At 42.9% G+C, this 24,923-nt stretch overlaps 8 protein-coding genes across 12 annotated transcripts in view; 4 read left to right on the top strand and 4 right to left on the bottom strand.

Moving 5' to 3' along the window:
• The first annotated feature begins 147 nt into the window (after nucleotides 1-147).
• Nucleotides 148-1,594, top strand: LOC108136922 (protein arginine methyltransferase NDUFAF7 homolog, mitochondrial). Its single transcript, XM_017258396.2, has 2 exons — nucleotides 148-486; nucleotides 549-1,594. Exons 1-2 carry the CDS (start codon nucleotides 163-165, stop codon nucleotides 1,530-1,532), a joined length of 1,308 nt encoding a protein of 435 aa, XP_017113885.1. The 5' UTR covers nucleotides 148-162; the 3' UTR covers nucleotides 1,533-1,594.
• Nucleotides 1,529-3,941, bottom strand: LOC108136921 (GRIP and coiled-coil domain-containing protein 1). The gene is made up of 3 exons (XM_017258395.2): nucleotides 3,736-3,941; nucleotides 1,843-3,676; nucleotides 1,529-1,783 (listed from the first exon to the last, which is right to left on the bottom strand). Exons 1-3 carry the CDS (start codon nucleotides 3,815-3,817, stop codon nucleotides 1,603-1,605), a joined length of 2,097 nt encoding a protein of 698 aa, XP_017113884.1. The 5' UTR covers nucleotides 3,818-3,941; the 3' UTR covers nucleotides 1,529-1,602.
• A 476-nt stretch (nucleotides 3,942-4,417) lies between these two features.
• On the bottom strand, nucleotides 4,418-5,739 carry LOC108136980 (dnaJ homolog subfamily C member 17). Of its 2 annotated transcripts, none has more exons than XM_017258473.2 (2): nucleotides 5,595-5,739; nucleotides 4,418-5,462 (listed from the first exon to the last, which is right to left on the bottom strand). In XM_017258473.2, the coding sequence occupies exon 2, from the start codon at nucleotides 5,442-5,444 to the stop codon at nucleotides 4,539-4,541; it is 906 nt and encodes a 301-aa protein (XP_017113962.1). In that variant the 5' UTR covers nucleotides 5,445-5,462; nucleotides 5,595-5,739; the 3' UTR covers nucleotides 4,418-4,538. The 2 variants fall into 2 exon arrangements, with proteins under 2 accessions (XP_017113962.1, XP_017113961.1); XM_017258472.2 differs by having other exon boundaries at nucleotides 5,528-5,739.
• Nucleotides 5,731-6,311, top strand: LOC108136981 (DPH3 homolog). The gene is made up of 3 exons (XM_017258474.2): nucleotides 5,731-5,933; nucleotides 5,992-6,066; nucleotides 6,125-6,311. The coding sequence occupies exons 1-3, from the start codon at nucleotides 5,826-5,828 to the stop codon at nucleotides 6,206-6,208; spliced, it is 267 nt and encodes an 88-aa protein (XP_017113963.1). The 5' UTR covers nucleotides 5,731-5,825; the 3' UTR covers nucleotides 6,209-6,311.
• On the bottom strand, nucleotides 6,254-8,556 carry LOC108136979 (arfaptin-2). Its single transcript, XM_017258471.2, has 5 exons — nucleotides 8,079-8,556; nucleotides 7,493-8,015; nucleotides 7,106-7,274; nucleotides 6,937-7,044; nucleotides 6,254-6,879 (listed from the first exon to the last, which is right to left on the bottom strand). Exons 1-5 carry the CDS (start codon nucleotides 8,281-8,283, stop codon nucleotides 6,835-6,837), a joined length of 1,050 nt encoding a protein of 349 aa, XP_017113960.1. The 5' UTR covers nucleotides 8,284-8,556; the 3' UTR covers nucleotides 6,254-6,834.
• Nucleotides 8,557-8,849: 293 nt separating this feature from the next.
• Nucleotides 8,850-9,750, top strand: LOC108136987 (E3 ubiquitin-protein ligase MIEL1). The gene is made up of 2 exons (XM_017258481.2): nucleotides 8,850-9,145; nucleotides 9,207-9,750. The coding sequence occupies exons 1-2, from the start codon at nucleotides 8,949-8,951 to the stop codon at nucleotides 9,514-9,516; spliced, it is 507 nt and encodes a 168-aa protein (XP_017113970.1). The 5' UTR covers nucleotides 8,850-8,948; the 3' UTR covers nucleotides 9,517-9,750.
• Nucleotides 9,689-11,601, bottom strand: LOC108136986 (chitobiosyldiphosphodolichol beta-mannosyltransferase). The gene is made up of 3 exons (XM_017258480.2): nucleotides 10,947-11,601; nucleotides 10,324-10,884; nucleotides 9,689-9,967 (listed from the first exon to the last, which is right to left on the bottom strand). Exons 1-3 carry the CDS (start codon nucleotides 11,504-11,506, stop codon nucleotides 9,748-9,750), a joined length of 1,341 nt encoding a protein of 446 aa, XP_017113969.1. The 5' UTR covers nucleotides 11,507-11,601; the 3' UTR covers nucleotides 9,689-9,747.
• An 895-nt stretch (nucleotides 11,602-12,496) lies between these two features.
• LOC108136762 (protein tincar) overlaps nucleotides 12,497-24,923 on the top strand; it is a 64,483-nt gene continuing 52,056 nt past the window's right edge. For 3 of the 4 annotated variants that reach the window (XM_041709191.1, XM_017258120.2, XM_017258121.2), the window contains exons 1-2: nucleotides 12,497-12,726; nucleotides 14,337-14,424. The gene's annotated coding sequence lies outside the window, so the exon portion shown is untranslated. The remainder of the gene's footprint in view (nucleotides 12,727-14,336; nucleotides 14,425-24,923) is intronic. The other variant, XM_041709192.1, reaches the window with a different exon arrangement.

Consider the following 24,923-nt stretch of genomic DNA (forward strand, 5'->3'; position numbering starts at 1 on the left):
TTTCTTTTGATAACCTAGGTTAGTTCTGCTTTTCAACCCTATTCAAGAAAGAGGTTAGCTTATTATTTAATTTAATTAAGTAAAACACAGGGTATCTGCAGCGACTAACTCGCTTGCCTATTTTTCATATGTTATCAGTAGGAAATTTTGGGCCGGTTCGTGATGTTACGCGAAGCTTTAAGGATCGGCAGCAGGCGCTGCTATAGCTACAAGTCTGTGAGGCGTCCAAATCTGGGTGCCAGCAGTGCTCCTAAGGTGGAGCCGGCAAAGGAGCAACCAGGATCATCGCCTGCAGTTGAGAACGGACATGGCAGCCTCGCCAAACAGTTGCGGGCCAAGATTCTAGCCACTGGACCCATTCCGGTGGCGGAATACATGCGTGAGGTGCTGACCAATCCCCAAGCGGGTTACTACATGAACCGGGATGTGTTCGGGCGCGAGGGAGACTTCATAACCTCGCCGGAAATATCGCAGATCTTCGGAGAGGTAAGCTACATCCGTACATACTCTGTTGGTAACGCTTCAGCTTAAATGTTTATTTCTCAAAGCTCGTCGGGATCTGGTTGGTCAGCGAGTGGCGCAAGATGGGCAGTCCATCACCCTTTCAAGTGGTGGAACTGGGACCCGGTCGTGGCACTCTGGCCCGGGATGTGCTGAAGGTGATCACCAAATTCAAGGCGGGAGCCGAGTTTTCCATGCACATGGTGGAGGTTAGTCCGTTTCTGAGCAAGTCGCAGGCACAGCGATTCTGCTACACCCACAACACCGTACCGGAGGACTCGCAGCTGCCCCATTACCAAGTGGGCACCACTGCCACTGGCACGAAGGCCTTTTGGCACCGCCGACTTGAGGATGTGCCTCAGGGGTTCTCCCTAGTGCTGGCTCACGAATTCTTTGACGCATTGCCCGTGCACAAGCTGCAACAGGTCGATGGAAAGTGGCAGGAGGTGCTCATCGATGTGGCTTCTGAGGGGGAGCAATTGGACTTCCGATATGTGCTCTCACGCAGCCAAACTCCGGTCTCGAGTGTTTTCCGTCCCATGCCTGGCGAGACACGCGCCTGTCTGGAATACTCGCTGGAAACGGAGCGACAGGTGGGCATCCTGGCAGAACGCATTGAACGGGATGGAGGCATTGCTCTCATCATGGACTATGGACATTTTGGAGAGAAAACAGACACCTTCCGGGCCTTCAAGCAACACCAGCTGCACAATCCCTTGCTGGAGCCGGGCAGCGCTGATCTCACGGCCGATGTGGACTTTAAGTTGGTGCGGCACACCGCTGAGACCCGCAGTAATGTCCACTGCTGCGGGCCCGTGGAACAGGGACTGTTCCTGCAACGAATGCAGGGAGAAGCTCGGTTGGAGCAGCTGCTGGCACACGCACTGCCCGAGAACCAGGACATCATTCGCTCTGGCTACCAGATGCTAACGGATCAGGACCAAATGGGCAGCCGCTTCAAGTTCCTAGCCATGTTTCCCGGCGTGCTAGCTTCCCACCTTGACAAATATCCCGTCGTCGGGTTTAGTTAGTTTGTAAATTATGATCTGATTTTAAGGATTTAAATATGTTGCACATGATTTGTTAAACAAAATACGAATTCTATTTCTTCTGGAATGATGCATTGATCGCCTGCATCTCAGCGGTGGTGAATTGCAGCACCGCCGAGATGGCGTTTAGCATGTGGCGCTTGCCGTCCGCATCCCGGGTAACAATGTAGCTGATGATCACGTTCTTTAAATACTCCAGGTTGGCGCCCTCGCGCGTCTTGCACCGTTCGAGTCTGAGGAGAAAAAGGAAGCTATCAAAGTATCTTAACATAGAGTGTGACAAAGGACGCACCTGTCCACTTGCTCTTCCAGGCATTCGATCTTCTCATGCATCTCCTGTTGCGAGGTGACCTTGTCCTGGATGGCCTTCCTCAGCGTGGACTCTGCGACGTACTTGGCCTTGCGCAGGCTGGTGATCTCGATGTCCTTTCGAGCCAACTCGTTGGCGTAGTGCAGCATGTGGCAGTTTTCGCCCAGCGACATCTTCTTGGAGCGCACCTTTAGCTTGCGCTCCCTCTGCTCACCCTCCACTTCGACACTGTCTGCATCGGAGGAGTAGTTGAAAGATTCTGCGGCGGCTTCTAGTGTGGGAGTAGCCAGAGTGCTGCCCACGCCGCTGGCCGAATGAAAAACCTCGAAAGAGGTCTGCAGCGTCTTGATCTCCTGCTCCTTTTCGTCAAGAAGCTGCAGCGATCTCTGGCGCTGCTTCTGCAACAGCTGCTCCAGTTCGTTGAGCTTGCAGCGTGTCTCGTTCTCCAAATCCGCCTTGGCTTCCTGCCATTTGGTTCGCTCGCTCTTCAAGGCCAAGCGCAGCTTCTCGCCCTGCTGTTTCAGATCGATTTCCGCCTCGTCGATGTTGCGATTGAGCACCTGCACCTTCTCCTGCAGCGTCTGGATGTGCGAGTGCTGGAGCTGAACCTTCTGTTCGAGCAACTGGCGCTGCTGCTTGGCTGCTTCTAGCATCTGCTGGGCTTCCTGAAGCTGTTGCTCACAATGTTCGTGGCTTTCCGCACGCGTTGATGTTTGGCCGCTTAGAGACAGAATCTCGCCGAGATCCAAGGGATTTGCGGATCGGGCATTGGCACTGGTGAGCAGTTTCTTGAGGCGCACCATCTCGTCCACCAGCGTGGCCACATCCACATCTTCGTTGAGAGCTTTCAGATTGGACGTGGGACGCACGTGGGCCTGCTCTAGGTCCTGCAACTGTTTTTTTAAGGCATGAATGCTGTCCTGATCCTGCTGACGTAGGCGATCATAGCTGCCAACGGTGGTGCTGAGCTCGGCCAGACGCGCCTCCAGACTGGCCACACGATCCTCGTGAAGGGCCGCCTGCCTGCGACTCTGATCCTCTGCCCGCAGGACACGTCGCTGTTCCTGGCGAATGGCCACCGCATGCTGCTCCTTCAGCTGCTGCATCTCCAGCCGCACTTGCTGCAGGAGAGCAGCACTATCCGCACTGACGGCCGAAGCTGCAGACTGCTCCGCCTTGGTTTGGAATTGCTTTAGCTGTGACCGGGCCTCCTTCAACTGGGATTGCAGTTCCCGTAATCGGCTGTTCTCCGCCTCGTTGCTGGCGAACTGCGTCTTGAAGTTGTTCAGCTGCATCTCGATGTTGTCCTTTAGATGACGTTCGTCGGCATAGAGCTTCTGCAGCTCGCGGATCATAAGCATTTGGTTGTTGGTCTCCTTCTCGCGTTCCTGCCGCTCCACAATCCACTTGGCCTTGACCTCGTCCACGTCGCTTTTGGCCCGCGCCGTCTGTTCCTTGGCGCGCACATGCAGCTCCTGGATGGCCTGCTCCTTTTGGGCGATTTGGCTGCGCAGTTGCTTCTTGTCCGCCTGAAAGGAGGCCTCCATGCGGGATTTCTCGGCGGAGAGCGTGGCCAGGGAGTTCATCAGTGTGATGATCTGCGTCTGCAGCTGACCTTCGGCAGGAGGAGCGGATGGCCCTGAAGCCAATTCAACCGCTCCGTCCGCGGAATCCGGAGTTTTGCTGCTGTCCTGCGACTCTACATCTCTTGCCGGGGATCCGGACTCCACCACCGCCGTGGCCTCCGCGTGCGCCGCTAGACTCGTCTCCAGCGCCTCCTTCTCTTTCAGCAGACCCTTGTAGGCAGTGACCACGTCTGCAAATCGGTTAATCACTCTGAATGCACTGCAAAATCCAGCCAGTTCCATTGCTTACCTTTCAGCCGCTTCTCGTAGCGCCCCAGCTGCTCCTTCTGGGTGGAGACCAGCGCCTCCAGTTCCCTCTGTCGCTTCTCCATCTCGTTTTCAATCGTTATATGTCTCTTAACTTTTAGTTGGCTTAATTATTCAATTTATTTCTCTTCCGTGGCATTTTTGCATTTCTTTCAATTAACAAATTTTAGCAGCTGGTAGGCAGGGCTGCCAACTTGTCGAGATTGATAAAACACTAAGAATTGCCAGTGTTATGATTTTAAAAAAATTAAATACATTTTATGATTTTTTAGATTCTGAATCTAGTACCAAAATCAGATTACCAGTAAACAATTTTTTGGGAAGTAAAAATTCAATTTTTTGCTTTAACATTTTTGAAAAACTTTTAAATTTAAATTTGTTAATATTTGCATTGTTAGGGAAATTTTGTTTTAGACTACTATTTGCCTTTAGTTTTTAACGAACATTTTTTTTCAAATTGAAAGATTATTTATTGCTATTTGGTTTTATTGAATAAATTTCAATTTGTGAATTCATTGTAGTTTCTTTAATATACTGTTTATGTAAATATTATTTTTTTTACTGCTATCTGAAAATTTGTGTTGGTGCCTACAAATATTTCTTTGTTGTTAACTTTTAGGGGAGTTCCAGAATAACATCTAACTCAAAAAAACTTGAATTTCGTGTTTTTAAATTTACATTTCTATTTATTTTAAAATCAAGCTGCTTCTCAGCTTTTTTAACCAAATGACTTAAATTAGTCTTATTGTTAGCACTTAAATAACATAAAATTAACTACTTTAGAGTTTATTCATTGCCCTCCTCGTCCTTCATCATCTGCTCGATTAGCCGTTTCCGTTCCTCGGCCTGTCGCATCTTTCGCATGACCAGGTCTTCGTAGTCCGTGGATGAGGCAGTGCACCCAGCGGCGGATCCCTTGGTTGACTGCTTTTGCTCCGCCGGCGGCGACACCCACTCGAAGTGCAGTGGCTTGGCGGGATCGCCCTTTTCGTAGGCCAAAACCATATCGCAGGCCTCTCGGGTGGCCAGCTCCACCATGGCGCGTCCGCGTCGCTTGCTGTTAACCACCAGAGCCACCACGTCGCCATACTTCTTGAGGTACTTGAGCAGCTGGTCCTGCGTGTAATCCTGCCCAGGATCAGCCTTCCACTTCATCTTGATGCGATGCTGGGCGGAATCGAACTGAACCGGCTGCTGCAGTAGTTTCTGCTTCTCGGCGTGATTGCGCCGGAACTGCTCCTGCATGGCCCGCTGCTCCTCCTCCAGCAGTCGGGATCCCTCGCGCCTGAGCCGCTCGATCTGCTCCTGGAGCAGCTCCTCGTCGCTTTTGCCCACCGTGCTGTAGGGTTGGCTCTTCGCCAGTTTGTGCAGTGCCGCCCGTTCCCGTTCCTCCAGCTCCTGCTTGAGTTTCTGCCGCTTCCCGTCCAACTGGCGACTCCTCAACTCCGCCGCCTTCTTGGCCTTGAGCACTTTATCGTAGGCTGCCCTGGCAGATGCATCGGTGAGTATTTCCAGGGCCTTGGACAACTCGTGGAAGCGCTCGACCGCCTGCGGATTATCCGGATTCTTGTCGGGATGGCAATCCAGAGCCCGTTTGCGGTATGCCTTGCGTATCTCATTTTGATCAGCCTCCAAGGAAATGCCCAAAAGATCGTACAGGTTGATGTCACTGAATTTATTTTTGCTTGCCATTTTGCGTCTGTTCCTCGTCTATTTAAGATATAAATGTTTGAGTATTATACAAATATTTTCTGAGCCAATTGTTTAAAAGTTACACTCTTTTGTGCGGTAATTTGGCGAAACTTCTTTAACTGATCCGAGTAGAAATTGAATAACATATACCGATTAAATTTGTTTAAAACTATTTCTTATTCCACAGCTGCAGTCGGCATGCAATAATACGAAATAAAACATTTTCTTGGTCAGTTGTTTACCAGATCAGCTGTTTTGTGCAACGAGTTGGCAGCACTGCAGCGCAACGTGCATGTTTGTTTGGCGTGGATTTATCTTAATCATCACATGGTAAACTGTATATCATGAGTTCAAATCCCTGAAAAAGAAAGAAACAACGTCATGAGCATCTATCACGACGAGGTGGAAATCGAGGACTTCGAGTACGACGAGGAGGAGGAGATGTACTACTATCCCTGTCCCTGCGGCGATCGATTTCAGATCTCCAAGGTAACAAGGCGTATACGCAACGCATTAAGACCTTTTTCAATTTTATATTCCACTTTAGGAGGAACTGATCGAAGGCGAGGAGGTGGCAACCTGTCCCAGTTGCTCGCTTGTCATCAAAGTTATATACGATCCGGTAAGTGAATCATGCAAATCATCTAGAAAAATCCCACTAAAAACAAGGAACACTTTAGGAAATGTTTAAGGCAGAGGAAGATGAGGAATCCGCCCTGAACGAGAAACTCAGTGACTTAAAACTGGAGAAGAACTTAAACTAAATCCTTTGGTGTAATTAAATAGTTTTTATTTATATATTTTTATATATAGACTTCTTTTTAGTGTAAATAATACGTTGACTAGTAAAACAATGAATTTAAATTACGCAAGCTCGCAGAAACATTTCGATTTGTTATGGATTATTCGTTTTGGGTGAATTACAAATAATTTTCACACACACAATATCTAGAACTAAAACAATGGGTTGCACTAAGCACTTTTTGGTCTAAGTGTTTCACAAGCAGAGCGCAATAAGTTACCCCACGAAAGGTGGCATATTGGAAACATAAATCAAAGGAACTGTGGCGTACCAAGTGTGAGAATATGTGAGTAATACATAAAGTTACATACAGTGGAAAGCGGTTGAAAAAATATATATATATAACATACAGTTTACCACTTTCTGCTTACGGCTTAGGAATTCAACTTAAGCCTAGCACGTAAATATTGTTACGGTTTGTCATGCAGCATCCAGTGCGTTGGATATTCGCATGAACGTGGATTTTTTCGGCTTCGGGTTTCTTTTAGAGAGCGTGCTCGTTCAGCAAGTGAGTGGAGAAGGTCTCCATCCATTAGATGCGCCTAAATGCCGTCTGCAATGTTTCAAGTATGGGAGGGAGCTTCTGATTTACTGTTCCAGCCAGGATCCGGTGACGGAATTCGGTGACTTAAGCTGCAGTGCAAAAAATTTTAATCATTCAATACCTTTTCGACAGTTCGTCAGTCTCACCTTTATGTTGAACTGCTTTAGAGTACTTTCCAGTGCCATGGCGTTGCCCGAGAAATAAGCAGCGATGGCATTGTGCAGCAGAATCAGTTGCTTGTGCATCACTTTAATCTATCGCCAGAATATCGGGGATTAATCTCAATGACGTTGTGTTTTCGTTGGGTTTACTTACGCGATTCTCGTCGAGGAATTGCATTTTGACCGCCACGTCAGAGCGCAGCTTCTCGTATTGCTCCTTGTGCTGCGCATAGCTACGCTGTGTCTCCTCCAAAGCTGCAGCGGAGGGCGACAACTCCGGCTTGGTGTTCTCCAAGTCCATGCGATAGGCATCGAATTCGATTCTAAAAGGAAATGGGCCAGATTGTTTTTAGAGCAATAAAATTAAGTAAGCTAAATTTAAGACCAACATGTTGCTTGACAATAAAAATAATAAGCATTTAAATACATCAAAAGTGCATTTGACAATCATTTTATGGGATGAAAACTTAATATGACGGACAAAGAGCGATGAAGTGTTCATCTTACCAAAGAGTTTGAAATGATTAAGAATTAATATTACCTGGCTGTCTCGTACTGTCGTATCGTCAGCAGTGTGTCGTCGATCGTCTTGTTGCACAGCGTGTTAACCGACGAAATAAAGAAGTTGAGCGCGTTGAGCAGCAGCTCGCCGTTCTTGGTTAGATTGCGTTGCGTCTCCGAGTTGCAGGTGAACTCCTTCTGCAGCTCGGGGTTCTTCTGGGCGAGATCGGCAAAGGATTCGGCCAGGGCGTGCTGGGTGACGACCACGTGCTGGAAGTGCGAGCTGAAGGCGCGCGTCAGCCTCAAGATGGACAGATACTTCCGCTGTGTCTCGCGCAGCTGTTCGATCTGGGCCTCCAACTCCGAGTCCACGGTGCGCTGCGACTTGCCCAGCTTCTCCAGCATGATCTGGCGTGTGCACTTGTATGTGGATATGCTCCAGTTCTTAAGGCTGTCGATCTTGGAGGCGCTAGTGCGTATGAGGCTGCCGCTCCCGCTGTCCGTAGGGCTCAGAGTGCCATTGCCAGACGGGGGACTACTGGGCGACATGGGTGTCGTGGGTGCTATTGATCGATACGATGAGTCAGGATTGCAGACAATAGTCCAGGCATATGTAAGCAGCTCACCTGAATGATTCCTTAGTGGCAGACTGTTTGGGGCGCCAAAGGGACCGCCCGTGGTTGCATGTCCTCCTCCGATTATGCTGTGGCTGCTGGCGCTCCCGAGTACCAGGCTGCCGCCTTCGGTGCCCGTGTGCACCGACCCACAGCTGTCGTTCAACGATGGCGCGTCCTTTAGCATCTCGTGTATGCTCCGCTCACGATCCGCCATGGTTCTCTCCTTGGCTTTTACTTAATTACCTGCCGAAAATGGCTTTTCCTGTCTGCTCGTGTGTGGGGGTGTGCGTCTGTGTATGCTTGGTGGATGGCGGGGAAGATGGTGGTGCCTCGTTTTGCAGGTCAGAATCAATATTGACGTTGGCAACCCGTTCCAATGGCCAACGTCTGTACTCACAGATATTTTGCAACCTTTGTATTATCCCGATAAAACCACAAAACTGTTTTCCTTAAAACTGAAAATCTGTGTGACCCGCGCAAAGGATGTGTTAAATACCACACTCGCACAGTACACTGTAAACATACCGGCACTTGCGCTTAGTATATTTTAAATAAAAATACCGTTAAAAACAGTAAGGGTACTCGACAAAAGTTTCGCGTTTCATTTTGATGTCATTTTTGTTAAAAGAGACTCAGAATATATTAGGAGATTGTTATTCAAATTTTTACTTTATTAAATATTACAAATGAAAAAATAAAAATTTCAATGAACAGATATATATATATATATTTTAAGACCTAATTTGGTTTTGGAATTTTGTTAAAGACCATATCTGGTCACATCAAAGTGGACATTCTATTTATTTTCGGGGGATTTCACGGAAACCTTGTGGCCTGCCTTATCAGTTGGTTATTTAATCCTTTGAATTGCAGTTAAAAATGGTTTACTTGAACATTATAATGGGTTTCGGCGTGGTTTTGGCTGCAGCAGCCGCGGCTATTTACTATAGCATGCCGAGTTACCAGCAGACCCCGCGACATCGCCAACCGCCTAGGAATCGCAGGGATGAGGACGAAGAGTTCGACCAGGGTGCCAGCCTTTACCGGAACTTTAGGGATCAGCGTACGCGGCGCAGGTCAGTCCAGGAGTCCGTGAAATCCCAGAAAAGCGTTCCCAAATCCTTTGTTTCATTGCAGCGTGGCGGGCGACAGGTGCTCCGTGTGCCTGCTGCATATGCAGCAGGGTGACATGCACCAGATGAAGTGCGGCCATGCTCTGGACACGGCCTGCTTCGAGGAATATCGATACATTCGCAGAAACTGCCCGCTCTGCAACCAACCCGTCAATCTCAGTCTGCCCGGCGACAGTTGCTCGATTTGCTTAGACCCTCTGGAAAAGGCCAACATGGTGCACCTGCGCTGCCAGCACGCCCTGCACTCCGAATGTTACGGGCAGTTCATGGCCAGCGGCGCCAGGACCTGCCCCCTCTGCAGGGAGCAATTGTAGGAGCCACACATTTCCTTCACAGATCCACAGCCACAAACGTATCTCAACTAATGCCGGCGGCGTAGGAAGAAATTAAGGGAACCGCATATATTATCAACCTGAGCAAGTGCTATCCCCTTGGTGCACAAAGAATTTTAAGCAATTAACAAGTGAAAAGCGATAAGCAATCGAATGAGTCTGCCTTAGTGTGTAATTGTCAAACGTTTTGTTAAATAAACAACATAAAATGCCTTAGAGGAATGCCTCCAGTACGGGTGCCGCAACGAGACGCCAACTCTCTCGCCAGCGCAGCTCCTGGAACTGTTGCAGGCTGCGCTGAAAGCCGGCTCGCGTCTCCAGGATACTCGGATTATTTGGAAAGTTCTCAAACCAGATGCGTAGCTGTTCGGCCAGCTGAACGTGGTCCCCAAACACAAAGCCATTCTCGCCGTGCTTCACCAGTTCGTTCAGGCTGAAACAAAAGATTGGAAGTTTCGTTTCTTAAATCAATATTGCTTGAATTGTAAGTTTTTTAAAATATGTTTGGGCAAACAAACATCGGATCTATTATTCATTTTTGTTTTGGGACCATTTAAAAAATGTTAAAAATACAAACAATACAATTATATTAAAAAAAAACGCAAATTTAAATTACTAATTTAGGCTGTGCTTATTACTAGATTTTAGTTGACAGTTTTATAAATACAAATACATATTAAAGCAAATTTGCCTATTCAAAGCTGTTGTTCGCTTATTAGTTTAAAATACGATTTTTTAAAAGTATAATACAACTATCAATAGATGCAAATTACTGAGTTTGGTACCCACCACTTGAAATCGTAGGCGCAGACGGGCAGACCGCTTCCGAACATATCGACCACCTTCATGGGCAGATCCAGGCCACTGGTGCTCCAGTGCAGGCACACTCCAAGGTCGGCGCTGGCCAGCACAGTGGGATAGTCCTCGATCTCCAGCCAGGGCGTGATCACCGACACCTTTCGCCATTCCAGCCGGTCGATCTCGGCCGCATAGTGCTCCTTTTGCGGTCCCTTGCCAGTGATGATGCACAGCAGGGAGGGGTACACCAGGGGCTCCGCTTGCGCCGTCTCCTCGTACGCCTGCAGGGCCTTGAGAAGAATACCGAAGTCCTCGTCGGGCGTCCAACTGGTGCTGGACACCAGGACAGCCTGTCTTTGGGGTTTGTACTGCACGCTGCCGTTGGCCAACTTCTGCGTAAGAGCGGTGGCCTCCAGCACATCGGATTGGCTGTTGTCCTTGGTCTGGAACTGCGGAAAGTCCTTGGCCAGCTTCAGAAAGAGTTCATGCTTCTGGGGCAGGTCGATGGGATGAAATTGAGAGGGCGCGCGATCGTACAGAACGTTAACAGGTCTAAATGATAAGACAGAGATTGGTGATCGGATACCTTTTTGGGGGGTTTAGCCAAATCTTACCCTATGTCCCAGTTCTGCTGCAGATCTTCCTGCATGGCCCGCGTCACACAGAAGTGCGTGTGAGCCTTGGAGCCGAAATAGCGCTCCAGGCGACGCACCAGCCGGATAAGCGGACTCTGCTCCCCACCGGACATCCCCACGGCCAGCACCGTGTAGGTGTAGTTGTGCCAATCGATGGCCAGCTTGGTGCGAGTGAGGGCGCAGTACAGATAGCAAACGATCAGCGTGGGAATCCCTGGCGGATTCTGGACGAGCAGGAAGCTTGGCCGACCAATGGAGATGAGCGCCATCAGCAAGCTGAGCGTCTGCCAGAAGGCTTTGAAGAGTAGCCGCAGTTTGGGTGTGAGGTTCGTCACTGGCACGGCGGTCAACTCGTGGATGCGACATCGCGGATGTTGGGTCAGTGCCTCCAGGGGCCGCGTCTCCAGGTAGCCAATGACGTCCACGTTGAAGTTCTCCTCTAGTAAGCTCTGGGCATGGTACTGCATCCGGGGACTGCGTCCGATGTCGCCCAGCACGATGACGCAGGCGTTGCGCTTCTTCGGCGGCACTTCCGTCATCACGGAGCTGGAGGAATACGTGGTTATCTCCGATCAACTTCAATTGCGCGTTTTGTTTGTGGTTGAATCCTGAGGAGCAGTGCGACCGCAGCTCAGTTGCTTAAAAATACCGTGGATCCGTTTATAAATTCCTTTTATTAGGGGAATTCCTGAACGGATGTTTACAACAAAAGTTTTTGTGCCAAAAATGTAAGAACATATATTTTTTACAAATTTCTTTACTTAAGCTCAAGTTTGATCAAACCGAAGAGAAACATAATTCTCTTCGAACGCATTCTGTGTTTTTTAGTGAAGATAAAGCCATAAAACCATCTTCTTATACTGCGTTGCTAATTTCATTATAATTAATTATTCGAATTAAAATCAAAAAACGTCTAAAATAATTAACGCCATGCCGACCCTCTTTTTACGATACTTACATTAAAAGGTTCGAGTCTATGCTAAGTGAGTTAAAGTAATGTTAAAATACCCGCTAGTGGATTGAAATTAAATATCAGCTTTAGTCGGAATAAACACATCGGGGAAGTTATGTTTTAATTTCCGTTGCTGAAAATGGCTACGTCACCCAATGCCGCAAATTCTTGAATTTACAATTCAATTACAATTACAAATTATATAAATTTATTTTATTTTGACGTGGACGTCAGTTGCTATCGATAGTTACCGACAGTCTGGCAACGAAAAACGCCAGAAAATTATCGTGGGGATAAACCAAATATATTTTCATATTTTCAATTTACATGTCTTTCGCTCTTGTAGTTTAAAATTAAAAAAATCGTTGTTGCCCCCGGAAAAAAAACTGCTGCTAGTTTTGCTTAAAATACGAAATTTCAAATCGTTCTTTTCCCAACAGAAATGTAAAATAATCGTTTTTGTAGAGGTGGAAGATATCGATGTAACCGATGTTTTGAAAACATCGATGACATTGATGTTGGCATCGATGTTTCTCCACCTCTAGTCGAAGTTCTTTCACCTCTAATTCGCGCGAAAATTTTGGACAGTACGGACGTCACGTCGCGGATCGTTTTCTAACGGGTTATCAAGCTCTGTGATTGTGTGCGCGCGTGTGTGCTTACCCACAAAGCTCTGCTACAATATTGAATGCAACTAAAGCTGAAATAAAGAAATAATTAAATACTAAGTGTGAATGACAAACAGGTGAAGCAAAAACAAAGTCTGTCTATCGTGTGGCTTACTTCAAGTAAAAAGAAAATTCGCCGGTGAGTAAAATCTGGAAAAGCACTCCAACTGCCGTTATTTTACGCATTTTCGCCGGCAAAACAAACCGGTTTTCCACCCTCCAGTTGGCGCCTGTCTGGTTGTCTGTGTGTGTGGTTGTGGGTGGGTGTCTGTCCGTCAGTGGGGTTATTTCGAGACATCGAATTTCGATGAAGTGGAAATGCAAATTTCCCTACACCACACACTACAATTTCCGAACTTCAGCAGGTTCTGTTTTCCATTTATGCATTTTTATGCGCATAGTATTTCTCCAGTGCTATCGTAAAATTTGTCACACGGCTGTCTGGGATTATAACTGTATGCACAGATGCGGTCAAGCTATTAAAGGCTTTAATTTAAAGCCAAATAATTTTGTAACAAGTTCATTAACAATATGTCAGTAACTAAGAAATGGTGAATATTGATTGCCACTTTTCTTCAATTTTATTTTGTAAATACTAAATACGTTTCTTTTTTAATTTCTGTTTTATTTTTAACCAAATACACCAACATTTTCTTCTGCACAATTAAAAGTGAGCCGAGTATTTTTCAATATTTCAAATATATTGGGAGAACCAGTTAATCAGAAATTATAGAAAGGAAATTAGCAAGTTTTGATTGGTATATATATATATACAAAAAATTATATATTGTAAATATCCTTTTTAGAAATTTCCACTCGAAAAATTACATTATTTTGGCCCCAGCTGTGCGCGTCCTACACGTAGTTTATCCCATTAGGCCCGTCTGCAATTCTGATCCAGACTCGATACTCGCTGCTTCCTGCGTCCTTCGCAAAAGGCAAATAGCCAAACTGCCACCCCCAAAAGAGGCGGTGAACGGGGGGTGGTTGCACTGGGTGGCTGGGTGGGCTGCTGTGTTTCCTACGCTCGTCTCGTGGGGTTGGCCCGCAAGTTTTCCACTCTTGATTTTTGATTTCTGTGCGGCTTTTTATTGCGCTGCAGAAGTTTTTGCCGTCGCCCTTTTGCGCTCTTTTTCATTCTCTTTCCTTATGGCAGCATTTGGCATACAAAAGCTGTCCTCGGTCTAGACACGGAATCAAAGGGCATGTTTCTTGGACAGGTTTATGCGGAAGGAATTATTATTTTAATCCCATTTTAAGAGTGTTAGATAATGATTATTTTCCTTGTGACTACATAAAGAAAAGAAAATGTGTACCTACTATACATTTCAATAAATAAAATTTATTTACTTCTAAATTCTATGTCATGGTTAGAGAATCCTAAGAAAAGTGTTCTAGTCCTCATTTTATTTATATATTGAAAATATATTACTTCTGCATTTAATATATTTTATATTTATTACTTCTCGATTTTTTAAATTTAATTTTAAAGAAGTCTGATTTTTTGTTTTTATCTAATAATTTATATTCTCCAAATTCACTTTTTATTTCCTATTTTTTATTCGTATAAACTTTTCACAATTTTACTTGCGTGTACCACCTTTCTTAGTGTGCTTGCATACTAGTGTCTGCGACATTTTCCTCTTCGATTCAGCAGGATTAAAATTAATTTCATGTTGGATTTATGTCAGAGAATTTTGTTTCGCAAAAAAAAACTAAAATCGTATCTGGAAAATTGCTCTTTTGCAGATACTACACAGGCAAACATATCAAAGAAGGGATTATTTTGGACTGAAAAATTCGCTTTAAAGGCGCTTGGGAGTAAAACCCGTCACAGGTAAGCTTCTGCAGGTAATGCGTGTGAGCATTTGGGTGGGTGAGGTGGTGATTAGGGGAGTGATGTGGTTGGTTAGGTGTGGGTAGTGAGTCACGGAACCGAAGCAGTCAACCTGAATAGTCGATTATCGCTGCATCTAATTTGTATGCCAAAGTCGTCGGGCTTATGGCCCGCATGCAGATCGCTCCAAAGGCAGGCGCGAGCTATTTGAATAATTTGCATCATGGACTCTCGGATATATAGTCACCAAATGGGGCAGCGAGGGCAGGGAGTCTGACGCGACGGCGCCGTATGCAGGCAGCTGCATGAGCTTGTAAAATGCCAGCACACAATGCCAAATATCCTAAACAAACTTCCGCTTCGCAGACGACGCCCCGACGACGAGGTGGCTATAATTAAAAGTGGAGCGAACGAGAGGCCATCATATGGGCCAGGGGAGTGCGAAAGAGTAAGCGAGATCGGGGCAAGTGTTCACATCCAGGCCCCTTTTTCTTTTTGCGCGTTTTTGAGTTACGTCCAGGCACTGAAACACACTAGAGCGTTGCTAGGAACATTTAATGAATATATCTTAGAAGAGTATGTTTTATATAAGTCTTAAAAGTAAAAGTCTAAAAATTGTATTTCAAATTCTTCAAAAATGTTTGGCAGAGAAAGCGGCTAGTTTTATTTAAAAAAGTTATCAGTTATTTGATTAAAACATAATATCAGTGTGGTACATTTTGGCAGAACCCCTGGAAAAAAAATGTTACATTTTTTTTAGAGTTTTATTTTGTTGTCTGCCACTAATTTCTTTCTGTGTAACGCAAGATCTCTAGCGCTGAACAATGATCAACATCAATTGTCTTTGACATTTTCCAAATAACAATCGACAAATGCTCGCTTAAGGGAAACGGGGAAAATAGCTGCGGAAGTGCTTGTTTCTTCTTTCATTCTCTATATCTAATTCTTTCCATGCACTTCAATTTGTGAAGTGCTTTCTCTACGATAGTTGTTGCAAAAGGAGGAGGTAAGCAGGAGGGGTGTTGTTCGATGGGGGAGGGCAAGCGTAATTGAGCTCAGTCGCCACACGTGACAAACATGTGGAAAAACTTGTGCCGAGATAGTGGACTACAAGCCAACAAAAGGCAAATTACGCGGACCAATTCAGGTAGCAGAAGACAGAGATATAGATAAAACTAAAGAGAACAGTTTCTTTGGGTCAATGACTAGAGTTTCTTCCCTCCGTTCTTTTATACTTCTTTTGAAGAAAATGCCTGGCACCGTATAGTTAAAAGTTTGTACATTTTTTTATTTTTTTATTCTTTAACAAATAATTTTTTTATTAAACTCTGTAATAACTATCACATACTGACATAAAAAATACTTATATATAATCTGGGTTAATGTAAAGTAAAGATTAATGGTTAACAGTTTAATTTTTTTGGTTGCTAGAGATTTGTTAATTTATTTTGAGTAAGACATGGTAAACTTCAATATTCAATTTATATATTCATGTTTTCATAATTTATAATGTCTTTACCCCAATCCAAAGGAAACAGCACAGTGGGGACGTATCTGAAAAATGCAATTTCCGTGTAGTCACTGCTAGGTGCTTGAAATTCCGTTAAGCTGTCGGATGCAGACGTCTCGTCTCCAGTGAGAGATGCAAGTTGCCAGCGGGTCATTTGTGTTGACGCTTTTATCCCCGCACGTGGACATGCGAATGACTGACTGACCGAATAAATGACTGACTGCCTAACTGACGGGCACGCAACAATTGCGGCAACAGCAACTAACTGGACGGAGAAAGGTGGGAGAAGATCAACTTTTTTCTTTCCCGGTTCTGCCTTACAAATTTATGCAGTCTCTCTAAATGGAGGAGGTCATTCGGGTGGGGAAATACCGGGTGAGTGCCCTGGGCAACGACAACTGCAAAGTGTTATTAAGTTGAGTTGTTGTTGTCACTGTTGTTGTTGCTGTAGTCGTTGTTGTGCTGCTATTACGACGGCTCTTTTGTTGTTACTCGCTTTTGTAACTACAGTGCAAATTCTTGAACTCGAACCAGTTAGGCAAAATAAAGTTGTTTTAATGTCTAGAAGTTTAGAACACGTATGGTGTTCATTTAAGAGTTTTCGCAATTCACAAATATATTTAAGGTTTCTTAAATCTTTTGATTTTCGAAAGTTTAAAGTTTATTGAAATAAAAGACTTTAAGTTGGCTCAAGGAACTTTGATTTAGTGAAGTTTGTCTGTATATTTGTGTTGTCACTGCTCATTCTCATTGTCGGCACTTGCTTTTGCTTGTTGCCTCTGGGCAATATTTTGCACCTTTTACGTTTATTGTGACATTATGCTTTGAATAATGGACGACACAAAAACAACAGCAGCAGGGCAAACACTTTTAGAAGGCAGGATTCGGTGGCGGGAAGGACGACTTTGTTGGGTTAGTGCCTGCCACTTTCCTTGTGTATTTAGCATCCTTTTTACATTATGTTTTGATTAAAAACTGAGCCACAGCTTCGCCGCAGCAGATGGTAAAAAAAAACAACAACTGCTGAATACACAGAGAGAGAAAAATCACGAGAAGTGCAAACAAAAGGCCCGAGAGCAAGGCAAAGGCAAACAAAACATAACAAAGTGCGGTGTGTACGGAGTCCGGTCAAGGAGAGGAGGCGTGGCAGTTGGGGGCTCGGTGGGCGGGTAAACAGCTGCCACTGCGTCGGTCACTTTCAGGACATTGAAGCGCAAAATAAAATATGCTGCGGCTAAGTAAAAAATGCTGATTAAAATGACCAAGACCAAGAGCTAGCTTGTGGCTTTCGGAAATTTATTAAAAAGGAAAATCCGTAGAGAACAATGACATAACATGAATTACAAAAAAATAATCAGCTATTTCACTCTAAATATCTCCATAACTGCTGTGCAAATAACTCAAATGTCATTTTCAAATATCTCGATTGCAGCATCACTGGGTCTTTTGTGCAAATTTAATTAAAATGTTCTGTCAAGCATGACAGCGTAAAAAAGTAAAAGTAGAATTAAGCCTGGTGTTTAAGTAACTTAATAGAACTTGAAAAGTATGGAAAAATATTTTTAAAATTGGTTTGCTATTTATTCTGTTTAAAATTTTCAGAAATTTATTTTTATTGTTTTTTTTTTTCCTTTGGGAGTAATGTAATTGTATTTGTTGTTACAACATAAAGTAATTACGCGCTCAGAAAATTTGTTCGAGCATGTTTGTTTTTAATGTCTACCGTGTACAAGTAGAATCGAATTTTAATGAGACTTTTATGTTGGCGATGTTAAACATAACTTCTTTTGTTGGCCAAAAAATTTTCATTTTTCACTTCATGCTTCGAAAACCAATTAAAATAATCCCTCAAAAAAGCGAAGAGTACACCGTGTTACATGTGCCAGAACAGAGGACTTGGGTTATAGGATACAGGTTTCCTTGACTGAGCCGGTGGCCTGTCACACCTCCCAAAAAACAGAAAAAAAAGCAAAAATGTGAACTGGCAAAAGAGCAGCGAAACCCGACTCCTCTGCAGTTGGTAAACTCTGTTGCCACAAAGTGAGTGAGTCATTATGGTGGCAACAGGGGGCTTCTGTGGCCAGAGTTTGGATAGGGGAAACGCGGGAAAAGGGTTTGACGTTGGCGCCTGTCAGTTTTTGCAAATGAGGTTGGGCAAATCTTCCCAGAAGGATGTGTAACTGCGTGTGTTTCCGAGGCAGCTGCATTGTCGGGCAATTAAGCGCTGTCCCAGGCTGAAATTAAGCTCTGAGCACTGAAAGAAACTAATTGATTTGAAATGGAAGGATCCTAAAAAAAACTAGAGCTTACTCAGGTGATACATTTTCAAGTTGATGATGGATTGAAAATTAAAGTTTAACAAAAAATAAAGATTATATTATAAACACTAACTTACTAGGGCAAGACTTAGCCAATTTTAATTGGTTCAATTAAATTAAAGTTAAAAACATTGCAACATCGGGTTTTCCGGAATTTTATAAAAATTAATGAATGCAGTTACTCGAAATCTTAAAAACTTAGACCTATAAAAGCATAATTGCAAGCAAACCTACTAAAATCCTAAAGAGGATTAATTAACTAATTTAAGATGGGAAATTGTGTTTAAAAGCATTGGGTAACCTGGTTATATTAGATCAACTTGTTTAAATTAACAAAATGAATGGCCAAATATTTTTCATTAGTGGGAGGAGCTGTGACGGTTCTGTTTTGCCAACCACCACCTGCCGCCTTTTTACTTTACCATCTTCAAATTGGGCTCATTGTCGTTTTTCGTGGCTTGTAATCAAACAAATGAGTGCGCTCAGGTGTTGCCGCAGGCGGAGCCACAACCACCCAATCGTCACCCACCCACGCAGGACCACTTCCCCAACCTTGGCTTTAAACTCCACCTTGTTTCATTACAATTCGGAGGTATGCCAGTGCCCTCAAAGCTTCTTTCATTGCCCGTCAGTCCCTGGGTTTTGGCTTCATTTTGCTCTTAACGTGCGTTTGCCTTCATTATTGGCTTTTGGCAGGCTCCTTAATGTTCCTCCTCCTGGGCCCTTATGTGTCCCGCTTTCTTTTTGTTTTCCAGTCGTCTCCCTCTTTACTTTTAATGATGCGCAATTTGTCGTTAATTTTTTGGGCATTTTGTTTTATGTTTTATTTTTGCTTCTCATCGTTTTCCAGCTGAGTCTTGCTTCTATCATTTCCTGGTTATTGGCTTCTACACAGGGAAAAACGTTTGTTAAAACTATTAAATAACCTTGGCACTTTTAAGCTGGATTAGTTAAATCTTTTACTTTTTAGAAACTACACAATACGAGTGTAAAAAAATTATATGGCTCTACGTTGTTTGCCTTAGTTTAGAAATGTATTTTTTCAGAAAAGTTATTCTAATAAATATTTGTACTGTGTAAAATCCTCATTCCACTTTCCAAATCAACTTTGTTTTCTATGCTGTGACTTTGGGGAATTTTTGTTTTATGTGTTTGGGTCGTGCAAAACTTTCTTCGTCGTCATCATCATTTCATTAATGGCATTTTTAGTTGTTACTCTATTCTCTTTTGGCTGTTGTTCTTGTTGGCATTGTTGATCTATGTCCTTTTTGGGTGGCTATTAAAATCTGATTATGTGCTCCAAAGGGATTGCGAATACATAGATAGCAAATTGCGGAAGCACTAACATTTTCCATTAGATTTTCCACAACATTCTCAGCCGGTTTCCGGCCATTGTGTTCATTAAGTTAAGCACTCGTTGAAACTAAATGGCGCTTAAAGGATACCAAAAGCGGAGCCAAAAAGAAAAAGCGGAAAAGAGAATGGAGTGAGCATAGCCAGCCACGTGGCAAACCCTTTTACGACTTCATTTTCATTAGCGAAGACTGTGCAAAGTGCAAAACCCGGGCAAAAATTGAGCTGCACCCACTCCCCATTAATTTTCCATTTTTGGGTGGCAAACTACTACGGTAACCAAAAATAAAGAAAACCAACCAGAGCACACCGAAGCAAACAGAACCTTACCAGAACCGCCAACCAAAACAAATGCCCCGCGGCAATGTGGTTCCTGTGCATCTGTTGAGCTGCTCTCTACTCAACATTTGCCTCTGGAAGTGCTGATGATGAGGTGCATTGGGATATATAGGTAGACAGTTAAGGGATATAGACGCGAACTAAAAAGATAAGCAGGAGGGATTGAACACGAAAATAATATTCTTGTTTATTGAAATGTGTTTATTTTCATATCGAAAATCCTTTAAATTTGCAGTTTCTATATTTTTTTATGAGAAAATGAAATTGTTCGATATCAAACTCGTGAAATGTATAAAATAATTTATTAATGCACAACTACAGTTAACAAATTTATCAATAAATAGTACAATATTTAATGCAATTAAAATAAGACAAATGATAACTTAAAACAAATATGTAATTACTTTATATATTGTATACATATATTTAATATACTGTTAAAAATATATTAATATATTTTTAAGCTAATTTTCAAAAGCAACTTGAAAATTTTATGAATATTTGCATAAGGGTTATATTCAATTTGTGTACCATTTTTGTCGACTCAATTTTCACCAAATTGATAAATATTTTGAAATATGTTTACAATATTCCCAGTTAACCAAAATTATCCTAAAGTTACATTCTTTTCAAATGCATTCCACTTGAAGCAATAATACCTTTTCTACTGGTGCGGCTGCTTATTGTTATTATTGCTGAAAGTGCTGGGGAATAGAAAAAACGGTACTGGCGAAGTAGTGGAGTATAATGGCTGCTGTGCTGTTCTACTAGCTTTTAGCCAAGAGGCGGCTCATTTCACTAGACGCCTCATAAAACAACGGGCATTGGCCCAAAGGCACTCCGCCTGCATTCCACATTCAACTTGCCCCCTTCTCTTAGTGGTCCAATCCAATTGCCATGCAAATGTGCAACAATTGACAACAGAAACAGGCGCCAGACGAGATGTCATAGATAGCAGCGGGCGGAGGAGCGGATGAGGAGCGGAGGACACATGACGCACATCGACATGGACAGACAATTAAGTGTCAAGTTTTTCACGAACATTATAATGGGTGGAGTGTGATGGGGCAAACTGCAACTAGTGACGACGAGTGTTTTATGCTGTTTTTTATTTGTCTGATGTGGAGCGGATGCGAAGCGCGCTAAATAGGCGTGGCAGTCCTACACAGGAAGAAAACGAATCTTTTAAAATCTAAAAGTGTTGTTTAATTTAAAATGTTTGCTTGTTGGCTTACCAACTTATGAGGAGTTATAAACTGGCTGTTAACAAATTATTGAAGTAATTTAAATTTGGTTAACTCAGATAAGGCAAACAAAATCTAGAAATATGAATTGTGGCATTTTTGCATAACGCAATTGTAGATTAAAATAAACATTTTTTGCAGTGTCGTCGAATGCCATTGCTGTGACATTTGTCAACTGGATTGTGACAAAAACGCTGAGCGCCGAGGGCTATGGTGTGAGGGCGACGCAGACAACGGGGCGTATGTGTCACTTCCGGATTTTCTTGCTGTTATTGTGCTTTTCCTTGTTTTTTTTGTTTATTAGGGATGCTGCCTGGCCAAAGTGGATTATGCTAGTGTGTGTGTGTGGTAGGGATTCTCATTTGCCTAGCAAACAATTGCCTAACAAAAGCGGCTTACATACAACACTTGAGGCTCGCACAATTCTGGCTGTTGCTTTCTGCTTTTTTGCTTTTTTGCTTTTTGCCATTTGATGCTACTGTTGTTGTGGGGGCTGCTGCCAGTAGAGTCTGACTGCAGTTAAATTACAATTGTTCGCTTTGTTGCACGTTTGTTTTTTCTACCGATTTTTTGCGCAATTTGCATTCTTCTCGGAGTTTCCTACTCGCCATACCCAATTCTAAATATAGGGTATTAAAGAGTCTGTTTGGTAAACTTATAACTGTTTGGAAAATAAAAAAAGTAATTATAACAACTAATTAATTAATTAATTAATTAATATTTAATTGATTTTTAGATCTATTTTATTTCTTTGATAATTTTTATTCAGTTGCTTATTAATTAGTTTTTTTTTGAAGGTAATACACATTAATATAGAAATGTTAAAGGCAATACGCACGGATTTACAAAGTACCACCGGTTCTATTCCTTTTTTTTTTTAACGGACAACCGTTTCTAACTGTGAGTTTCCTTTACCTACCCCTCCCCCCCCAAAAGTAATATGTAATTGTGTTTGGTCTGCTCGAAGGGAGATGCACACATTCAGCAAAAAAAGAAAGATACAATGGCTTAGAGAGGAAAAGAGAAGAGATATAGGGCCCTACCAGCTTTGTCACAATGTTTCCCACTTTTACCGCTGCTGTTTTGCACTGTTTTCTGTCTGGTGGTGTGTGCGACAGTGTTTAAATGGTATAAAATGCTAATCGCATTTGCCCCAAGCGGCGGTGATTTATGCCTGTGTGTGTACGAAAGGATTTATTCCTGGCGTGTGTAGGTGTAAAGGATTATAGGGAATTTGGCTGCCACGGCTTAAAATTGCATGTTAATTGTAACCAAATTCAAAATTAATTCATTAGTCATAATTCAAATAAGACTTGAAATTAAAAATAATCCAAAGAAGCGGGAACAAGCGAACGCACAAATTTCGCTGCGAATATAAAATGTAACGCGCAGACAAGCAAATCTCATTTGCATATGCAAGTTAACTTCATTTGCATGAAATGTGACTCTTTTTGGGGGGTAAGCCCAAAAAAACGAGTCTCAGGAATAAAATAAAAGGCAAATGCAGATGGAAAAGGGAGAAAGCACTTGCACTTGGTTGACTTGGAAAGCAACTGCAGTTGAAACTAGTTGTCAAGTAGCTAAGTAGGACCTAGTCACTACGACCTTCCAAGAAATACTTTTATTCTGAATAAAACAGATTTTATATTACTGAGTAGTTTTATATTATGACTTAAAATGTATCTTAAAAGCTGATGTATAAACATTGCATAAAACTTACAAAAAGAGAATAATTAAGTTGGTACAGTAAATTTTGTATTTAATTAAAAAAAATTGGTAGATGAAAAGCTGTTTGAGTAATCGACCTAATTGTGTAATGCTGATAAATAATTATATTCTTTTCCTACTACTACTACAAAAATTGGTTAGAATTAATTAATACTTTGACGCAAGTGAGTAAACAATAATAAATATAATTTTAATTTAAATTTATAAATTTAGTGCGAGAAAAGAATAAGAAAAAGGAATGAGAGGACGTTAAAAGTTTCAGGAAAATAAATGAATATAAATTTAACGAATACGCTTTGTTATCTAACTTGATAGCTCTAATATGTAGGTCTTATATTAATTTTTTTAACAAAAATTTTATTTCCAATTAAGAAATTTGATTCATTAAGAATTTTAATCCTTAAGGCTTAAATTTAGACAACGCACTCCATTTGTGCATCCTGTGCTGTTTCTGTACATTAAATACATAATGTGGGTAAATGGAATGCACACAAGCAGTCTTAAGAGGAAGGCGGTGCCGTCTGAAGGGGATTGGATGGCAGGAGTTTGGGGTAAGGACGAAAGGGGTTCTGTGGCTGGGTAGCTGTCATAATGAAGCATCACGAACTTTTGTATTATAACTTATTAAATTTCTGCGGCTGCTGCAGTTCTTAGAGTTGTAGTTTCTGAAATACACATGAAGAAATACTAGACTTTACTAAGAACTTTCGAAGTTTTTCTGGTGGAATGGCCTCCTGCTCACTTCATCTGGAATTTAGTTTAATTATTTGCTACGGGTGGAAACTGTAGCCCGGAGTTTCTTTCCACCTTTTCATTATTATTCTTTTGGCCCCGACTTCATTTTCATTTGTGCAGCTCGTAAGTTTTTCCCATCGCCACATGACATCCTGAAGTCGTTTTTCGCCGGCTTTTCCCCTGTCTGTCTCTCTTCATTCTACTTAATTCCTTGTTAGCTTTCGGCAAGAGCTGAGTTCTCTCCTTCTGTCGGGTATTTTATGCAAATTACTTGCTTAAAGCTTAAATAAAAAAATAAATGGCAAGTGCAGATTGGTCCTGGCATAAAGCCAGTCACGTCACATGTGTCTGTAGGTTGGAGGAAAATATGCCATTTGGCTTTGGACTTATCGACTGCGCCTCTTTGAACCTGGCCGAAGCAGATCCTTTTCCGTAAATGCGAGTTGCGTGACGTTGTGTGACTTTTATTTTTTTGAATTCCTCATCAACGAAGCCACTTGGCGGCGAGTCATCATCATCAGAAGCCTCCTCATCATCATCTTTCGCTTTCCTGTCGACAGTTGAGCATTATAAATGCCAACGAATTGCTACCACCGACTTCTCCTTTATCTTTCTGGCTGCTCTTAACTTTTTTCGGGCGGTCGGGGGGAGGTGTACGCCCGCTTTATTAAATGGAACATAATTTATGTGCGGGATTTCATTTTATTGCTCGCAAAAGGGAGACTCATGATATGTATATCTGAAGATTGCGTCGGAGTAAAGTATACTTACTCATTTTAGGGGCCAAGATAGGGGAGGAAATTGTGCAGCCACCCAAGTGCTAATTGAAGTCTAATTACTGTCGGGTCCACCCTTAAATGCAAATCTTCTTGTTATCCACACCCAAATTAATTCCTTTGCTTTCCATTTATGGGTCAACATTGTGTCCTAAATTGGAGTATCTAAACCACCAACCAACCAATCAAACTATGAAGCTCTTAAACCACCCTCAAAACAACCCTTTGGGTCAAACCACACCCCGCAATCAAGTTCAAGGCATGCATGTAATAACCAACTAAATTAGAGGCCCCTGGCATTTCGCTATCGATTTAATAATTGCCTGATAAAGGTAAAAATACACGGCAATCGATAAAATCCATTAGCCATAAACAATCGGGAGAGTGTTTTGCGTAGTTTCCTGGCCAAAGCCATCAGCAAGAAATCAAAAATCGATTAAGCCTCTGATAAATTTCCCTTTCTCCACTGCGGTGCGGCCTGCAAAAAGTTTTAATT

Source organism: Drosophila elegans, unplaced genomic scaffold (genome assembly GCF_018152505.1).
Source record: "Drosophila elegans isolate 14027-0461.03 unplaced genomic scaffold, ASM1815250v1 contig_476, whole genome shotgun sequence".
NCBI lineage: Eukaryota > Metazoa > Arthropoda > Insecta > Diptera > Drosophilidae > Drosophila > Drosophila elegans.

Coding starts and splice junctions, on each gene's coding strand:
- LOC108136981 (XM_017258474.2), top strand. CDS start 5,826: ATGAGCATCTATCACGACGAGGTGGAAATCGAGGACTTCGAGTACGAC. Junction 5,934..5,991: donor ATCGATTTCAGATCTCCAAG/GTAACAAGGCGT, acceptor ATTCCACTTTAG/GAGGAACTGATCGAAGGCGA. Junction 6,067..6,124: donor TCAAAGTTATATACGATCCG/GTAAGTGAATCA, acceptor GGAACACTTTAG/GAAATGTTTAAGGCAGAGGA.
- LOC108136921 (XM_017258395.2), bottom strand. CDS start 3,817: ATGGAGAAGCGACAGAGGGAACTGGAGGCGCTGGTCTCCACCCAGAAG. Junction 3,677..3,735: donor CTACGAGAAGCGGCTGAAAG/GTAAGCAATGGA, acceptor ACCGATTTGCAG/ACGTGGTCACTGCCTACAAG. Junction 1,784..1,842: donor CTGGAAGAGCAAGTGGACAG/GTGCGTCCTTTG, acceptor TTTTCTCCTCAG/ACTCGAACGGTGCAAGACGC.
- LOC108136986 (XM_017258480.2), bottom strand. CDS start 11,506: ATGACGGAAGTGCCGCCGAAGAAGCGCAACGCCTGCGTCATCGTGCTG. Junction 10,885..10,946: donor CAGCAGAACTGGGACATAGG/GTAAGATTTGGC, acceptor CTTATCATTTAG/ACCTGTTAACGTTCTGTACG. Junction 9,968..10,323: donor TGCGCCTACGATTTCAAGTG/GTGGGTACCAAA, acceptor CTTTTGTTTCAG/CCTGAACGAACTGGTGAAGC.
- LOC108136980 (XM_017258472.2), bottom strand. CDS start 5,590: ATGTTATTCAATTTCTACTCGGATCAGTTAAAGAAGTTTCGCCAAATT. Junction 5,463..5,527: donor AAATTACCGCACAAAAGAGT/GTAACTTTTAAA, acceptor TATCTTAAATAG/ACGAGGAACAGACGCAAAAT.
- LOC108136987 (XM_017258481.2), top strand. CDS start 8,949: ATGGTTTACTTGAACATTATAATGGGTTTCGGCGTGGTTTTGGCTGCA. Junction 9,146..9,206: donor GATCAGCGTACGCGGCGCAG/GTCAGTCCAGGA, acceptor GTTTCATTGCAG/CGTGGCGGGCGACAGGTGCT.
- LOC108136922 (XM_017258396.2), top strand. CDS start 163: ATGTTACGCGAAGCTTTAAGGATCGGCAGCAGGCGCTGCTATAGCTAC. Junction 487..548: donor TATCGCAGATCTTCGGAGAG/GTAAGCTACATC, acceptor TATTTCTCAAAG/CTCGTCGGGATCTGGTTGGT.
- LOC108136979 (XM_017258471.2), bottom strand. CDS start 8,283: ATGGCGGATCGTGAGCGGAGCATACACGAGATGCTAAAGGACGCGCCA. Junction 7,275..7,492: donor CGACAGTACGAGACAGCCAG/GTAATATTAATT, acceptor ATTTCCTTTTAG/AATCGAATTCGATGCCTATC. Junction 6,880..6,936: donor TAAAGCAGTTCAACATAAAG/GTGAGACTGACG, acceptor TTTGCACTGCAG/CTTAAGTCACCGAATTCCGT.